This window comes from Bombina bombina, chromosome 2 (genome assembly GCF_027579735.1).
Source record: "Bombina bombina isolate aBomBom1 chromosome 2, aBomBom1.pri, whole genome shotgun sequence".
NCBI classification, from domain to species: Eukaryota; Metazoa; Chordata; class Amphibia; order Anura; family Bombinatoridae; genus Bombina; species Bombina bombina.
The window spans coordinates 61,847,999-61,863,548 of record NC_069500.1 but is presented as its reverse complement, the minus strand read 5'-3'; the positions used below and the strand labels follow the sequence as shown (position 1 = coordinate 61,863,548).

Genomic DNA, 15,550 nt, shown 5'->3' with positions numbered 1-15,550 from the left:
GCCTGAGCACAATGTTTTTAATATGAAAACACCTGAACTAATGCCCTCTAGCTGTGAAAAACTATCAAATGCATTCAGAACAGAGGAGGCCTTTGAAAATAGCATATGAGCCTCCTAGGTTTAGCTTCCAACTAAGAATACCAAAAGAACAAAGCAAGTTTGATGATAAAGGTAAATTAGAAAGTTGTTTAAACTTTCATGATTCAGATAGGGCATCTAATTTTAATTTGGACTTTACTATCCCTTTTAAGCTTTAAAAATGTTTAATAATTTCCATACTTTAAATCACTTGTGCTTTACCTTAAACAAAAATTAATTTAATTTGAAAGTATTATTTAAAGAAATTAATTAACTGTTTTTTATTCCTTTAAAAATCAGGTTTCATATGAACATAGATATGACATGATGAATTAGTATCTTGAATTGTAAAATAAAATGTAAGTTACGGCTTTTTGAAGATCTATAATGATCGTCTGAAGTTAGAAAGAATTCCTATATTATTTTGTTCTATCGTGAAAAATATTTAGTTACTACTTAGGTACAGATGACAAAAGTATTTTACTAATGGTATGATCTGTGATGTCAACAGTGATGAATAGTGGGATGTGTGACATCAGAAATGATGTAATTGATGATGCAATTTGTTACAAAATCTGGGATGATACCGCTGATGTTGTAGGTGATGCCCTATATGATGTCATCATAGAATGCAATGATTATGTTATTAATTTTATGTATGTTGTAATTGAAAATGCCAGCAAGGGAAGGGGGATAAGTATAGTATTTCCAGGCTTTTGTACATTTCACCTGGCATTAATGTACATTGTTGATAGTTTGTTTTTTTAAACTAAAATTATATACTTACATGGAAAGAACTTTCACATCCATTATGTCCTGTCGTAACTCCAAACATTTTGTGGAATTAAAATCTAGGGGACCTTCATAAAATTCAAAATACCTGAAAGACAGAAGAAAGCAATATCTCAAACGTCGGAGTACTTTTCTTACAACCGCATGATTCTATTTGTAAACATACATAAACCATAAATATACAATTGTACGATTCTATTTGTAAACATACATAAACCATAAATATACAATTGTACGATTCTATTTGTAAACATACATAAACCATAAATATACAATTGTACGATTCTATTTGTAAACATACATAAACCATAAATATACAAATGTACGATTCTATTTGTAAACATACATAAACCATAAATATACAATTGTACGATTCTATTTGTAAACATACATAAACCATAAATATACAAATGTAAGATTCTATTTGTAAACATACATAAACCATAAATATACAATTGTACGATTCTATTTGTAAACATATATAAACCATAAATATACAATTGTACGATTCTATTTGTAAACATATATAAACCATAAATATACAATTGTACGATTCTATTTGTAAACATATATAAACCATAAATATACAATTGTACGATTCTATTTGTAAACATACATAAACCATAAATATACAATTGTACGATTCTATTTGTAAACATATATAAACCATAAATATACAATTGTACGATTCTATTTGTAAACATACATAAACCATAAATATACAAATGTACGATTCTATTTGTAAACATACATAAACCATAAATATACAATTGTACGATTCTATTTGTAAACATACATAAACCATAAATATACAAATGTAAGATTCTATTTGTAAACATACATAAACCATAAATATACAATTGTACGATTCTATTTGTAAACATATATAAACCATAAATATACAATTGTACGATTCTATTTGTAAACATACATAAACCATAAATATACAATTGTACGATTCTATTTGTAAACATATATAAACCATAAATATACAATTGTACGATTCTATTTGTAAACATACATAAACCATAAATATACAATTGTACGATTCTATTTGTAAACATACATAAACCATAAACAGATAAATATCCCAATATACCTAATTTTCACAGCAGGATATAGCTAAACACTGACAGACAATATAATTCTGCACAATAATGTTCGTATTTAATCACCTTTTAGTGTATGGAGCACTTCTAGCAAATAAGCAAACAATTTAAAGAACACACAGAATCTATTTTATACTTTTTACAAGAAATCTAACGTTTATGTTCCTTTACAGAGACAAACCCTCCCCATTTATCAAAAGTTTAACCATAATTTTTTCCAGATAAAGTTAGATATTCACTAAATATGTAGATATAAATTGTAATTAAAGTGTTATAGGCAATGCACATCCTTTTTAAAGTTATCAAACTTTTGACTACATCTTTCTGCATTTATTGCAGGATAGGGACTGTGTATTTCTTCAGGGGAGCGGTCTGCATGTCCTCTGTCTGTCTGTCTGTCAATAAACACATATACATATTCATTAACCCCCTCGCAGTTCTTAAGACATTTTCACACTCAACAGCCTTGAAGGTAGCAAGAAAGTTAAAATAAATATTTTGATTTATAAAGGGCAACATACACGAGGATCCCAACTGTAAAAACATCCCTGTACCTTTTATCCAGTATAGACTGATAAACCACTTGGTCATGACCAGTGACTTAAGAAATATAGACACAGTTTATCCCTTTCTCTTGACGTCTCCACTCTGAACACTGAAGGAATTTGTGAATACTTAAAAGACCTCTACAGTACAGTAGAATGTAATAATTGATGTATACATGATAAAAAGACAATGCAATAGCACTTACTTTGAATGTATTTTTTGGTAAATTTCAAAGTAAATCCAATGTTTCCTACCCCTGTATCATGTGACAGCCATCAGCCAATCACAAAATGCATAGACGTATATACTGCACATGCTCAGTAGTAGCTGGAGCCTCAGAAAGTGTGCATAAAAAATATTGTGTGGGCGGAGCTAGCCGTCAATGAGAGCAGACGCAACTTTCAGAAGCTCCTGCTTATACTCACATCATATATATTTTGCCTGGAATATCAGCCAAAATACTTTATATTTAAGTACTACTGTCTCAACTAGAAACGTTTGAAATGTGAGAAATTGTGAGGTTGAACAGATTTGACAACCGGGAACTAAGACGCAATGCTCCTATATGACGCGGCCCTGATCTGGAGAAAAATTGAGCTGCCATTACTAACCTTCGGTCATCTTTCAGAGAAGGGAAATAAGATGGACCGCATTCTTACAATACCCAGGCAAGTACACGCTGATTATTTGAACCGCAAGCAACATAAGTCTATTGCGCATATGGATCCTTGCTAAAACAGTTCAGGGCCGCAGAACCCCCCCCTTTCCTCCCCCCCCTGCCTGGAGAACAGATAAATGCATAGGACAGTGACAAAGAGAGAAGTCAGACCCCACAATTTACTTGGAAAGTTGCTCATGAGTCACACTTCTCTTAATTGCTCAAAGTCATGGAGTCTTCAGACACTTGAGAGGATTTTATCCTACAGCATTTAGATGAATACTTTACGGATCTCAAACAGAGCCTACTTACAATATTGCAACACACCCAACACCTTTCACAATCCTCACAGCACGAACCGCAACACAGGGGCTATGGAGCTCCCCTACGGATAACTAGTAACCACCCTGCAAGCGGAAAAGATGAAGCTATGGATCACAGAACGGCTTACTATAGTGTTGAGCTTGCTTCAGTTAGCCAGCCTAGAAATTTGCCGCACAGCAAGCTAAAGATCCCTCTCCTTTCAGCGGGTGCTCAGAGAGGACAAGTGGATCTGCAATTTCGGCACCCAACTTCCTCTGATGATACATGGAGGCTGATATGTCTCCTCATGGTGGATATAGTCACTCCACTGCTATCCTGTCAATGGGTTTTAAAGAAGCATGGCGACAGCATGAACTCAATCACCTCATACTGTACAGCTTGCTATAGATCCAGAATTGGTTGAAATATCTCCTTCTTAGAACGAGTAACTTACAGCTCAACCAGTTTACCCTACTTATCATTTGACTTCCTGCAGTCTTTAGGACTCTCCTTTTTTCTCCCCTTTTCTTTGTTTATTAACATTTGTAGTATGATCCCTAAACATGTCTTCAGTTTCTTTTGGTTCACATTCAGTTTATTGGGAACGTGTCTTATTTTAATTTTCATCAAGGTTCCTATAATATTTTTGTCTTATAAGAGATCTCAAATGTTTAATGTTTAATATGTCATACATCTCTCTCAACAGATTATACCTACATAGAGCAACTTCAGAATACTCTTTGATATATGAGCAATATAAATCCTAGAGCTTTAATATTGCCCCAGAATTGGTGCACATATATATACCTACTCTCTATTGAGCTCACACTTATTAAACATCTAATTGTGTATAGATTACTGGTCCCTCCTAGTCCTGACCTTAGTTGGGGTGTTGCCGGCGGCCGAGGCGGCCTCCTGTCTACTGGATGTGGAGGGAAGAATATCAGATATCTAATATACTACACGGACGGGATATAGCACATATATAGCCATGAAAAGTGATTCCCTTCCGTGACCATTACCCAACTATTTGATATTTTATGAATGATCCTATGCAGACGAACCCCGAAATTTCACTCAAGTAAGAATTCACTTCTTTATCCCATTGGAATTGTTTGCCCCTAACAGGTAACAAGTATCAGTTTTATCCCAAGGAATCTCCTACAGTATAACAGCACTAGAGTAATTATTTTTACTAGCTAAATTAATACAATGGGGTGCTGTCTTCTTACAGTTCTCCCAGGCTCATAACCTAATATTTATATTGTAGCGGCTCTTGCCCGCTGTCCCCCTCTATCCCACATCCCACTCTATAATTTCTTACTTAGTCCATAAGTGACTTTCTATGTAACTACCAAATAATATTGACATTCTGAACCAACTGGTCCATAAGAGACCTGAGCAGTAGTTACCCCAATGCAATATACATCACAGAAAATGAGGTTCAATGTACATAGGCTTAATTTTATTATAGACAGCTGCTTTTTGTTTAGCTATTGATACTAACCTGCCTACCACATTTTATTAGTAGAATATGTATTTCAACTTATTATCTCTCTATACTTAAAAGCAAGGATCTTGCACCATTATGTATATAATTAAGCCATATTTGCTCTCAGTTTACATGTAGACGGATGTGAAGTTTTCCATATTGGCTGAAAAGTAACGTCATGAGTTTACTAATGTTTCTAAAGCCTTATCATTTCTTGTTTGTTTTGAAAACCTCAATAAAAAAATAAAATAAAAAATATTGTGCACATTTTGATAATGAAAGTCTACTTTTTTTTTTTAAATTTTACAATTGCATTCTTTTTGATTTAAGTGTCCCTTTAATATTCTTATAACAGCATTATTCCTGTGCAGCAATATTGGGATTGGCTGTGTGATTCTGCCTATTTGTTTACAGGAAAATCACTGCATAATATTACCAGGAAGATATTGGGCTAAACCTACAGATGCTCATGAGTTTGCTGAGGGGCTTCATTGTAAACCTACATTGTATTATTTAATAACATAAGGACTGGTGAGGCTAGAGAGGCTCAAGACATTTGCGGGAGCCTAAAGAAAAAACATACCGCACTTGTGCTGCAGTTAGCGCAACACTTGTAGCCTAGGCGTTTGTGAGGCACAGCTCCTACTGAGCATGTGCAAGATTCACAGAATATTTGTGTATGCATTTTGTGATTGGCTGATGGCTGTCAAATGCATTAGAAAGGAAAATGTAACTAATTGAAATCTACTACTAATATGAAATTCCAACTAAGTGCTTTTGCATTGTCTTTTTATTATGCAGTAATTGATTATGTCATTCTACTGTGTTTAGCCCTTTAATACACAAACACTAGCTCTCTGAATAAACTGGCTGCAGTTTCCTCTCCAGCAGAAAACATGATCTTCTTTACATCACTCAGACACGAATACTTCTGCACAGAGCATCAGCAGCAGATTCATTTGAGGGTTATTATTACTGCAATCCTGAGCTATCTTAATCATTTCCTGCTTCACTAGAGTTGACAGTTCTCTGTGTCAAGGTATCACGTGCCAAACTCTGTACCAACAGCTGACGCAGTGCTGCCCAAACTACAGCCCAAGGGCCACGTCTGGCCCTCCATGGCCCACTAAGCAGACATCAGTAATATGTTTGTTATAATCTGTTCCATGCTTTTCATTATGTAACTAAGCATGTGTAAATACCAGAAGTATATACTGAATTCTTTAAAGGGACAGTAAAGTCATAATTAAACTTTCATGATTAAGGTAGCCTAGTATATTAAACAACATTCCATTTTACTTTGATTTTAAAAATTGGTTTGTTCTCTTGGTATCATTTGTTGAAGAGGAGATCTAGGTAGGCTGATAGGATCTCAGGAGCGTGCACGTCTTTAGTAGTCTATGGCACTAGTGTTTTTGCAACTTTGTATAATATTGCTGCACACAATGTTGCAAATACTGCTGCCAGATGGTTAAAGAAACGTGCACGCTCCTGAGCTCACCTAGGATTACTCTTTAGAAAAGGTTGTCAAGAGAACTAAGTTAAATTGATAACAGAAGTGCCCTGGAAAGTGGTTTAAATCTTCCTGATCTATCCAATCCCTTTTAGTTTAATTTTGACTTTTTTGCCCTTTTAATACTAATTACCTATGCAATGTTTAACTAGAAATGTGATTATAATTGAATTGTATTTTGTGGTGTTACCTTTAGCATAGGTGTGAGTATAATATATATGGCTAGATTGAGTGGAGCGCAAATTGGAAATCCCTTTTGAGTGTTAACTTTGCAAGAAGTAAGCTTTTTGCACGAGTCGGGTAGCGTGTGTATTACAAGTTAAAAGTGAAATGTTTTCAAACAAGCCCTAACCCAACGCACGCAAAACGCCAAACTTCATATATCATGACTGCGTTAACATATAACCCCATAGACTTCAATAGAGCACAAAAAGTAGAAAAAAAACCTAACACCCTGTTCACAAAGTAAAAACTGCAATTAGAGATTTCCGACATGGTTTAATAGTATCAGGCCCAGAGAGTCTGAGTATGGTCATTACCAATAGCTTACTGGCATGGTGTTCATGTCTCTTTCTTATTTTCTTCTTAAACGGGAAGAGTCCACAGCTGCATTCATTACTTTTGGGAATTCAGAACCTGGCCACCAGGAGGAGCCAAAGACACCCCAGCCAAAGGCTTCAAATACCTCCCCCAACTTCCCTCATCCCCCAGTCATCCTTTGCCTTTTGTCACAGGAGGTTGGCAGAGAAGTGTCAGAAGTTCGAGATAGTCTCTTATGGAGGGTAGTACTCTTCGAAATGGGATTGGAGTTTTAAGTAGTCCTGTCAGCCTCTTAGTGAGAGCATGGATGAAGGTTAGAGTCTGGAGATGCAGGGAGAGTCTATCTGTCACACTTGAAGGGCCATGTTACTGTTCCACAGCGCAGATTCCGGTAAGATCGTTTCATTTTATTTCATTTTGTGAATGTAATGGTAACAAGAGAAGGTAGGGTCCCAGTGGGACTCCTTTTATGTTAAAATAGGAATCATGGGTTAATATCTCCTGAGGGGGGTTATTGAACAGGGAGGACTTTAATCATGTTTGTTATGTGATTCTATCTGCTAATTCGTAATAGCGATCTCTTTAGATTTGCATGCTCTTTTTGTGACTGGCACGGTGCACCTCGTGACCGGCTGCGTTTGTTGTTTTCCACTTCCCTATGTTGACTGTGTGCCGACAGAGGGAGTCTGCTCGTTGGTTGTCTGGTTCACAGGAGGTGGTGAGTGCCCCAGCCATTGGGTGTGTAAAAAGGGTGCCAGTTAGTGTTTATCACTTTTGTAATCCCAAGATTATGGAGGATTCTGATTTTTTAGATGCAGAGAATGCGTCTTGTGATGAATATGAAATGAAATGAAAGTCCAAAGTAATCCAGCACCAGTGTAGTGTGCTCACTGCTAGGCCTCACACTAAAGACCCAAACATATATATGAAAAACATAGGCAGTAGCACCACTTTAAATAATTTCCAATTTATTGGAAGTGCAACAAGATAAAAAACAGCAACGTTTTGGACTCACAAGTCCTTAATCATGCATAAATTGTAACAGATGTGGCTGACTTAAATAGCACTCTAAACTCCCCCTACTCTGACATCACAGAGTAACTCACTATATAACAGAAAAAGTATACATTTAAATTTAAAGCAACAGTACATTATATAAATACATATGTAAAGTAATCTCAATTGAGTCAATTTCACATTATAAATTCCAAAATCTGGATCATATAAATTAGTGGTAAACAATACATCATATATTTTAAAGCAACAGCACATTATATAAATACATAGGTAAAGTTACCTCACTTGAGCCAATTTCACATTCTAAATTCCAAAATTGGGACCATATAAATTGGTAGTAGATGATACATCATATGCTATATTCATAACCTAAGAATGAAAAATATACCATTTTTGTTATTATTACATTTTTATATTTTTACAAAAATGGGGATAAATCCCAATCTTTATTCATTCCCATAGGTATCCTACTTTCTAAGTGATAGATCCAAAAGGCCTCTTATTTAAGCCTCTTGTCTCTATCCCCCCCACGTCTATCTATAGGTATGTGTTCAATAATTTGAAATCTTCCTTAAAGTGACATGCTACTGGTGATTTCTCAACTCCGTTCCTAATATTTGATTTATGCTCGACAATACGGTCTCTGACCCTTCTTGTCGTCTCTCCAACATATAATTTGGAACATGGACATTTAAGCATATAAATAAAGTATTCTGTATTACATGTGAAAAATCCATTGATAGTAAATTTCTTCCCAGTACGGGGATGAAAAAAGTAAGAACCTCTTATTAGACTGTTGCAGTTAATACATCCCAAGCAGAGAAAACATCTAATAAGAGATTTCCCAAGCAGGGAAAACATTGATCCGGCGAGGGATGATTTTGCCTTCCATTATAGACTGGTGCGTCTTTGTGTTCTACTAAGGCATGTTTTGGCGGTGCTGGAGGATTCCAGTCCTAGTGGGCGAAGGGATCCGAGGACTTAGATGCCGGATGGCAAGCTGGGTTAGACGTTTGGGGATGAAGTTAATCTCCTTGACGTCTCCGTTTTTTTCTCTTTTATGTATCGGTTCCAGTTCTGAGCTTGGGTGAATGGGGCCTCTGATCGGCTGTTCCTGTTGGCGTAACCATTCACCTAGGGCGTTTACCTGCGGGTGTTGCCTTACTTTTATTTTGATCCGGATGGTTGTGTTTGATTTGTTTTTAATAAGCTCACGTCTGATATAATTCCCGCTTTGGGAACGTTCTTTCTCTGGAACTGATACTTGCGATTTTGTGGTTGCATGGGCGCTTCTTCAGAAGTTGCGCACCTTTGGTTAGGAATCAAAGTTATGTTCTAATTCATATTATCGAACCTTCGGGTCGATTTTTCTTGGACCTTAGACAGTTTGGGGTGTCCTTGTACCAGGCAGACACTGGTTGGATGCTATCTACTGTTCCTTGGGTTCATGTCACCCTTGTGGTGCTGTCAGATCTTGAATATCACTTGGACTATTGATATGGACTCCGGGCTCAGATCCTACTACGAAGTATGGGGCCTAGTGCATAGATCCAACGTTTCTGGAAGAAAGGTTGTGAGTTCCGATATAAATTGGCCTTTTTATGGGCCTACGGCCACTCCACCCTGAATGTGTCCGATCTCATCTGATCTCAGGAGTTACGCAGGGTTGGGCCTGGTTAGTACTTGGATGGAATACCAGGTGCTCCAATTTACTTGAGTTATGTGACCGGCTTTTTCAAGACGTCATCGGGGACTCGGAACCATACTTTTCCACTCTGGTAGAGTTTGGAGATGTAAATGACCTCTAGAGGACTGGTTTGCCGGGTGATGGACAATTTACATCTTCACTTCTAGTATCTTCCGGATGTCGACTCTTGTAGCCTAGTCGTATTCTTTTGTGGTGGCGGAGTTTTCCTTCCTTCCCTTTTTGGCCGGATCATCTGTTCTGGAAGTATGAAGCATGTCCTTCTTCCTTTTTTCTCAGCGTTTCGTTTGCTCCGATACGTGGAGTGCAGGGGTTTCCATGCCTTTTCTGCCAGGAGCTGCGAGGCTCCCATTGTTATTCCTGTTGCAGGGATTTCGGGAGACTGATCCGGTAAGGATTTCTGGAGACTGTCGTCTTCTCAATCTGAGAACTGCCCCTTGTCATACCATGGTCTTTAGACTCTTGGGTGCTATCCTTCGACCTTATGCAGTCTAGCCTTTTGGGCTTGAGGGTAGGAGGTCCGAGGTCAGTCACAGACTTCGCCTTTCTGGGGTCAGGGAAATGTCCTTCCTCTTCACTAGCGTGTGGATCAGGTTGTTCGGCCTGTCTACAGAGGATAGCCTTGCGATCCAAGGGTACTGGTTACCCATTTCTTCAACTGGTTAGGAGTTTTTTCAAACTCTTGGGTTTGAGGCTGTTGCTAGGTAATCTACGTCTACGGACTTTAGATGGTGGAGGGCTCTGTCTTCTTACCATGGAGGCAGCTGATAGATTCCTCAGGAGGTTAGATCTTTCGATCGGTTCCGTTTTTCGAGGACTCTGGCTTAGGACCACGTCTCTTGATAAAGCCCCTAGGAGGGCGAAACGCGTCGTGTGTGTTGGCAGTGTTGCTGTTTCTATTTCTTTGACAACTTCCTACATATCTTTGGATTCCTATACAATAACCCGGGTTATACATTTGGCACCATTCTTTTCCTAAAAGGAGCAAAGCATCTGTGGGGCTTGTGTTTGGAAGAAATTTTGGGATATCCATCACATTGCCCATTATCCAGTCCCTTGCGTGCTATTAGCACTAAGTGCAGGGCTCATCCGAGAGGACCGTGATTACAGTGCATAGAAGTAAGCGCAGGAATAGGCCTCTTCTCCTAACCGGAACATCTTTCAGTGACGTCAGACGCCGAAAGTTTCAGTCAGCCCCGCTCGAGGTGAAGATCGGGCGAGGGGGAAAGACCTCTACCTCACGGACAAGGATCTGGTAAAGTACAAGGCTGAATTGATATCTTACACAGTAAGAGAATTTTGGATTATAAAGTCTATAACTTTTAGGTACACTGTTTGGCAGCTACTGTTTTAATCATTTTGGCAGCTTGGTGGTATTTGATTAATGAAACGCTGACTACTAACTCAGTTTCCTCTTTTATGGAGAAAAGACATATTTATCTGACCCAAATATAACGAACTGATTAGGACTGCTCAATACATATAGTTTTTGATTTTTAGATCTGTGGAAGTTTTATCAAATATTATTAGATTTTTTAGTACTTCAAGTTTTTATTTATTATTGTATTTCTTGGGGAGACGTCCCTTTTACATGTGCTATTGTTTGCTTATGTGTTTTTATTAAACTGCTTAAGTGTTGATACCTTTGGCTTTTTAGCGCCTCCCTTATTACCTGTATAATTTTTATCTTATTCTAGACAACTGTAGGGATATTTGTCTCTTAAGGGGGTGTTTGGTTATCAGATTGGCCTAGCGCACCTTTCTCTCTCTTTTTTATCTAATGACCACGTCTCTTGCCTAGAACGGGCATGAAAGGTTATGCTTAACCTTTAGGTTTGGTTCCCTCGAGTGTACCTTTGAGGGAGGGGTTTTCTGACTCTCATTTACTGTCTGCCTGAGGGTTAAGTTTGAGGTCTCTCTGATGGGTCCCTACTTCTCTTCTGGGACATCTGTGCTTCCTTGTAGACTCCAGCTGTTGTTTCAACTGGGCTGGCGATATTGGCCGAAGGCTCTCGCCTATATTGGTAGGGTGGTTACCGTTGCTTGGCTCCCCTTTTTTTCTCACCTAAGGTGGGGGATGGGTGTTCTCCTTGACTTGGAGGTGCCTCAGTATCTGTGAAGGCCCGTGGGTCCTTGTTTTTCTCGCCTCATAAGATTTTATTCCCTTCCTGGCGTACTCAGAATCACGGAATTGGATTCTGGTATTAGGATGCTAGGAGTCAGAGTACTTTCTTCCCTGGGGGAGTGTTCCTTCTCTGGAAGGCTGCAGTGTACGGTTTTCGGACCCGAGCACAAAGTTACCTGTCATGGCTCATGGAGCATGCCAGTTTTAGTAGTGGTCAGAGTTCTACGCGGGTGTTTTGATTCCTTGTAGATCCATCCTTTTTTCTCCCGACGGTCTGGGACTCTTGTCTTAGGTCTTTAACTAGCATTTGGGCTGGAACCGTTATGCTGGAGGGAAGGTTGGAGATTGGTCTGCTCTGTGCAGTGTTGACCATTTACTATTATTGAGTTTGTCCTCCCCTTCGGTGGGGGGACTCTTGGTACCCATCTCTCTACTGGTGGAGTCTGCTGCTGGGATGGGACGCTCCTTGGAGTCTGGAAAATTCTGGTCGGGAGCTGTTGACAAGATTTTTCAGCGCTTCTTGGTGGGACGAGTCCCATGATGGCTTAGGGTCAGCTTTGCTGCCTGGAGATTGGTCATCGCGAGTTCTTGTTTACAGGTGGCTCTGTGTTCTCTTGGAGAGCTCTTTTTTAACTGCTGGGACAGTTATCCTGTCTCTGTTTGTCTATGCTTGTCTAACCTGACAGGTTTTAACTTGGCTATGATGCAATAGGGAACTCGTGGTTTTCTGGAACACCATATCGGGAATGGTGCAGAGATATGAGGGTGGCCTTCTGGTCATCCTAGTGACGTTTTTTTGCTGAGTATGGACCTATTTTTCTGGTCCTTGTCCTTCTAGGGAGTTTGTCGTCCCTGGGCAGTGGTCCTGTGGCAACCTTGAGTTGCTCTAAGTTTGATTTTAGCCCGTGTTTGATGGTCCTTTGGATCTCTTATGGGATCGTCTATTCTCCCCCTCGGGGTAGATAGAAGTTTTTTTACTTTTAGGGGTACTTTTTGTGGAAGTCGAGAGCCGCTGGACTGGCTCCTCGGAGGCCTTTGTGCTCAGCAGACTCTGGGTTTGAGTGGTCTCTAGCACGTCTTTGCAGGTTATGTAACTGATGAGCAGTTACCTAGGCTTCCAGTTTTTTCCTTGTCATTTTTAATTTTTGTAGGGTGTTCCTGCCCTTTGTTTGCATTAAGTGTCCTCTAGCTTGGGTATTGTTTTCCCAAAAGTAATGAATGTAGCTGTGGACTCTTCCCGTTTAAGAAGAAAAACATAAATTATGCTTACCTAATAATTTTATTTTCTTCTGACGGAAAGAGTCCACAGCTCCCGCCTGCGTTTTATCTATGAGGCGGCAGTAATTTTTCTGTTCTTGTGGCACCTTTTTCACCCTGATATTTCTCCTATTGTTCCTTGTTCCCTTGGTAGAATGACTGGGGGATGAGGGAAGTGGGGGAGGTATTTGAAACCTTTGGCTGGGGTGTCTTTGCCTCCTCCTGGAGGCCAGGTTCTGAATTCACAAAAGTAATGAATGCAGTTGTGGACTCTTCCCGTCAGAAGAAAAGAAAATGATCAGGTAAGCATAATTTAGGTTTTTTCCAAATCTGATTACCCTACTGTAATATAGTTTTTAAATTATGTTCAACATTGTACAAATGAACAAGTCAGGAATAAAATGTATCACTTAATTTGAATAAATGTATCACTTAATTTGAACTAAAATGTATCACTTAATTTAAACTAAAATATATCACTTAATTTGAACTAAAATGTCTCACTTAATTTGAACTAAATGTATAACTTAATTTGAACTAAATATATCACTTTATTTGCATAAAATGCATCACTTAATTTAAACTAAAATGTATCACTTAATTTGAACTAAAATGTATCACTTAATTTGAACTAAAAATGTATGACTTAAAGGGACATTAAACCACATTTTCTTTCATGATTCAGATAGAAAATACAATTTTAAACAACATTCCTATTTACTTCTATTATCTAATTTGCTTAATTCTTTAGATATCTTTTGTTAAAGAAATAGCAATACACATAGGTGAGCCAATCACATGAGGCATCTAAGTGCAGCCACCAATCAGAAGCTACGGAGCCTATCTAGATATGCTTTTCAGGAAAGAATATCAAGAGAATGAATAACAATAGATAATAGAAGTAAATTAGAAAGTTGTTTAAAATGGTATTCTACATCTGAGTCATGAAAGAAAAAAATTGGGTTTAATATCCCTTTAATGTGCATAAAATGTATCACTTAAATTGAACTAAAAAACGAAATTTAAGCTTACCTGATAGTTTCTTTATTTTTTTCGTAATGATGATGGTCTACAGGCCTCCATAACATATGGGATATATTTCCCGCCACTAGAAGGTCAAGAACTTATACAAGAGCTTTAAAACCCTCCCACCTCCCATCTCTCTCTTTGTTTAACATATAGTCAAGTAGAGAATAGGAAGGAAAGGTAGGAAAGACAAAGCAGGGTCCATAGAGGTGTCATTAGAACTATTGCCTGAAAATTTAAACAGATTGGTCCTGTGGACCATCATCATTCTGAAAGAAAATAATTTTTGCTGTAATCATACATTTTGTTTTCTTTCGTAAAATGATGATGGTCCACACTCCTCCATAACATATGGGATTAATACCCAAGCCGATGTTACGGAAAGGGTGAGACAATTTCACTGGCAGTTCCTATTTAGCGGCACTCTGGGCTGAAGGACTTTCCTGCCAAAGTCTGCTAGCTATAAAGCAAAAGCTCAATCGATAAACTCTGAAACAAGTATGCAGATAAGACATGTTGCAGCTTTGCAAATCTGCTCCAAATATGCAAAATCTTTCAAAAACCCATAATGTTGCAATTGCTCTTAGAAAGGTTACCTTCCAAGGCAAACTCTACCTTAGTAGTTTTCTGCCCCTTACTAGACTTAGAAGTTTGACTGAAATCTATAGTTGCTTTTAGATAGAATATCAAAGCATTTACTATAATCAAATTGTGTAATATTTGCTACCTAGAGAGTTAGTAGGATCTGAACACAATGAAGGAACAACCATCTCTTTCTTCTTAGGAAGAAAATTATATTTAGTACAAAGTATAGCCTTTATCTTGTGATAGTGAAAAATGTAGAACCATAGACAAGGTTAACGATTACCAGTTAATAGACAATAGCAATGTAATGCAAAGTATTCAAGAGAAGAACCTTGTAATATATAGAAAATTAAGTTCAGATTCCAGGGTGGAGAAATAGGTTCCATCAGTGGCCTAATTCTAACTAACACCTGAACAAGTCTGAACCTCAGAAAGTTTAGCTAACTTCCTGTGAAAAAGAGATAAGGCATAAAATAGTGGTCAAACCCTTAACCAATGATTCTAGGATTTTTAAAGGATATCATGAAAACCCTCTGGAAGAACACCATTTAAAGTATGACTTATAATCTTGTTTTAAATCTCTTGTGTTAAAGGCTTTCTAGCCTGCATGAAAGATTCAACGACTGAATCAAATCTCTATGTTCCAAAACTAGGGATTTAATCTCACACCATAAAATTAGAGATTTGAGATCTTGATAGAAAAGAGAACATTGAGACAGCAGAGTCTGTCTGAGAAGAAAAGAACTATGGAAAGAAAAAGGACATTTGCACTAGGTTGACATATCAAGTGCCAGGCTGGAGCAG

The 15,550-nt window shown here is 38.0% G+C and overlaps 1 protein-coding gene across 2 annotated transcripts in view; it reads right to left on the bottom strand.

Annotated features, from left to right (window-relative positions):
- Positions 1–15,550, bottom strand: part of ST8SIA5 (ST8 alpha-N-acetyl-neuraminide alpha-2,8-sialyltransferase 5) — a 208,779-nt gene that overhangs the window by 56,615 nt on the left and 136,614 nt on the right. For both annotated transcript variants that reach the window (XM_053701078.1, XM_053701079.1), the window contains one exon: positions 866–958. In XM_053701078.1, coding sequence (XP_053557053.1) covers positions 866–958 — 93 coding nt within the window. The remainder of the gene's footprint in view (positions 1–865; positions 959–15,550) is intronic.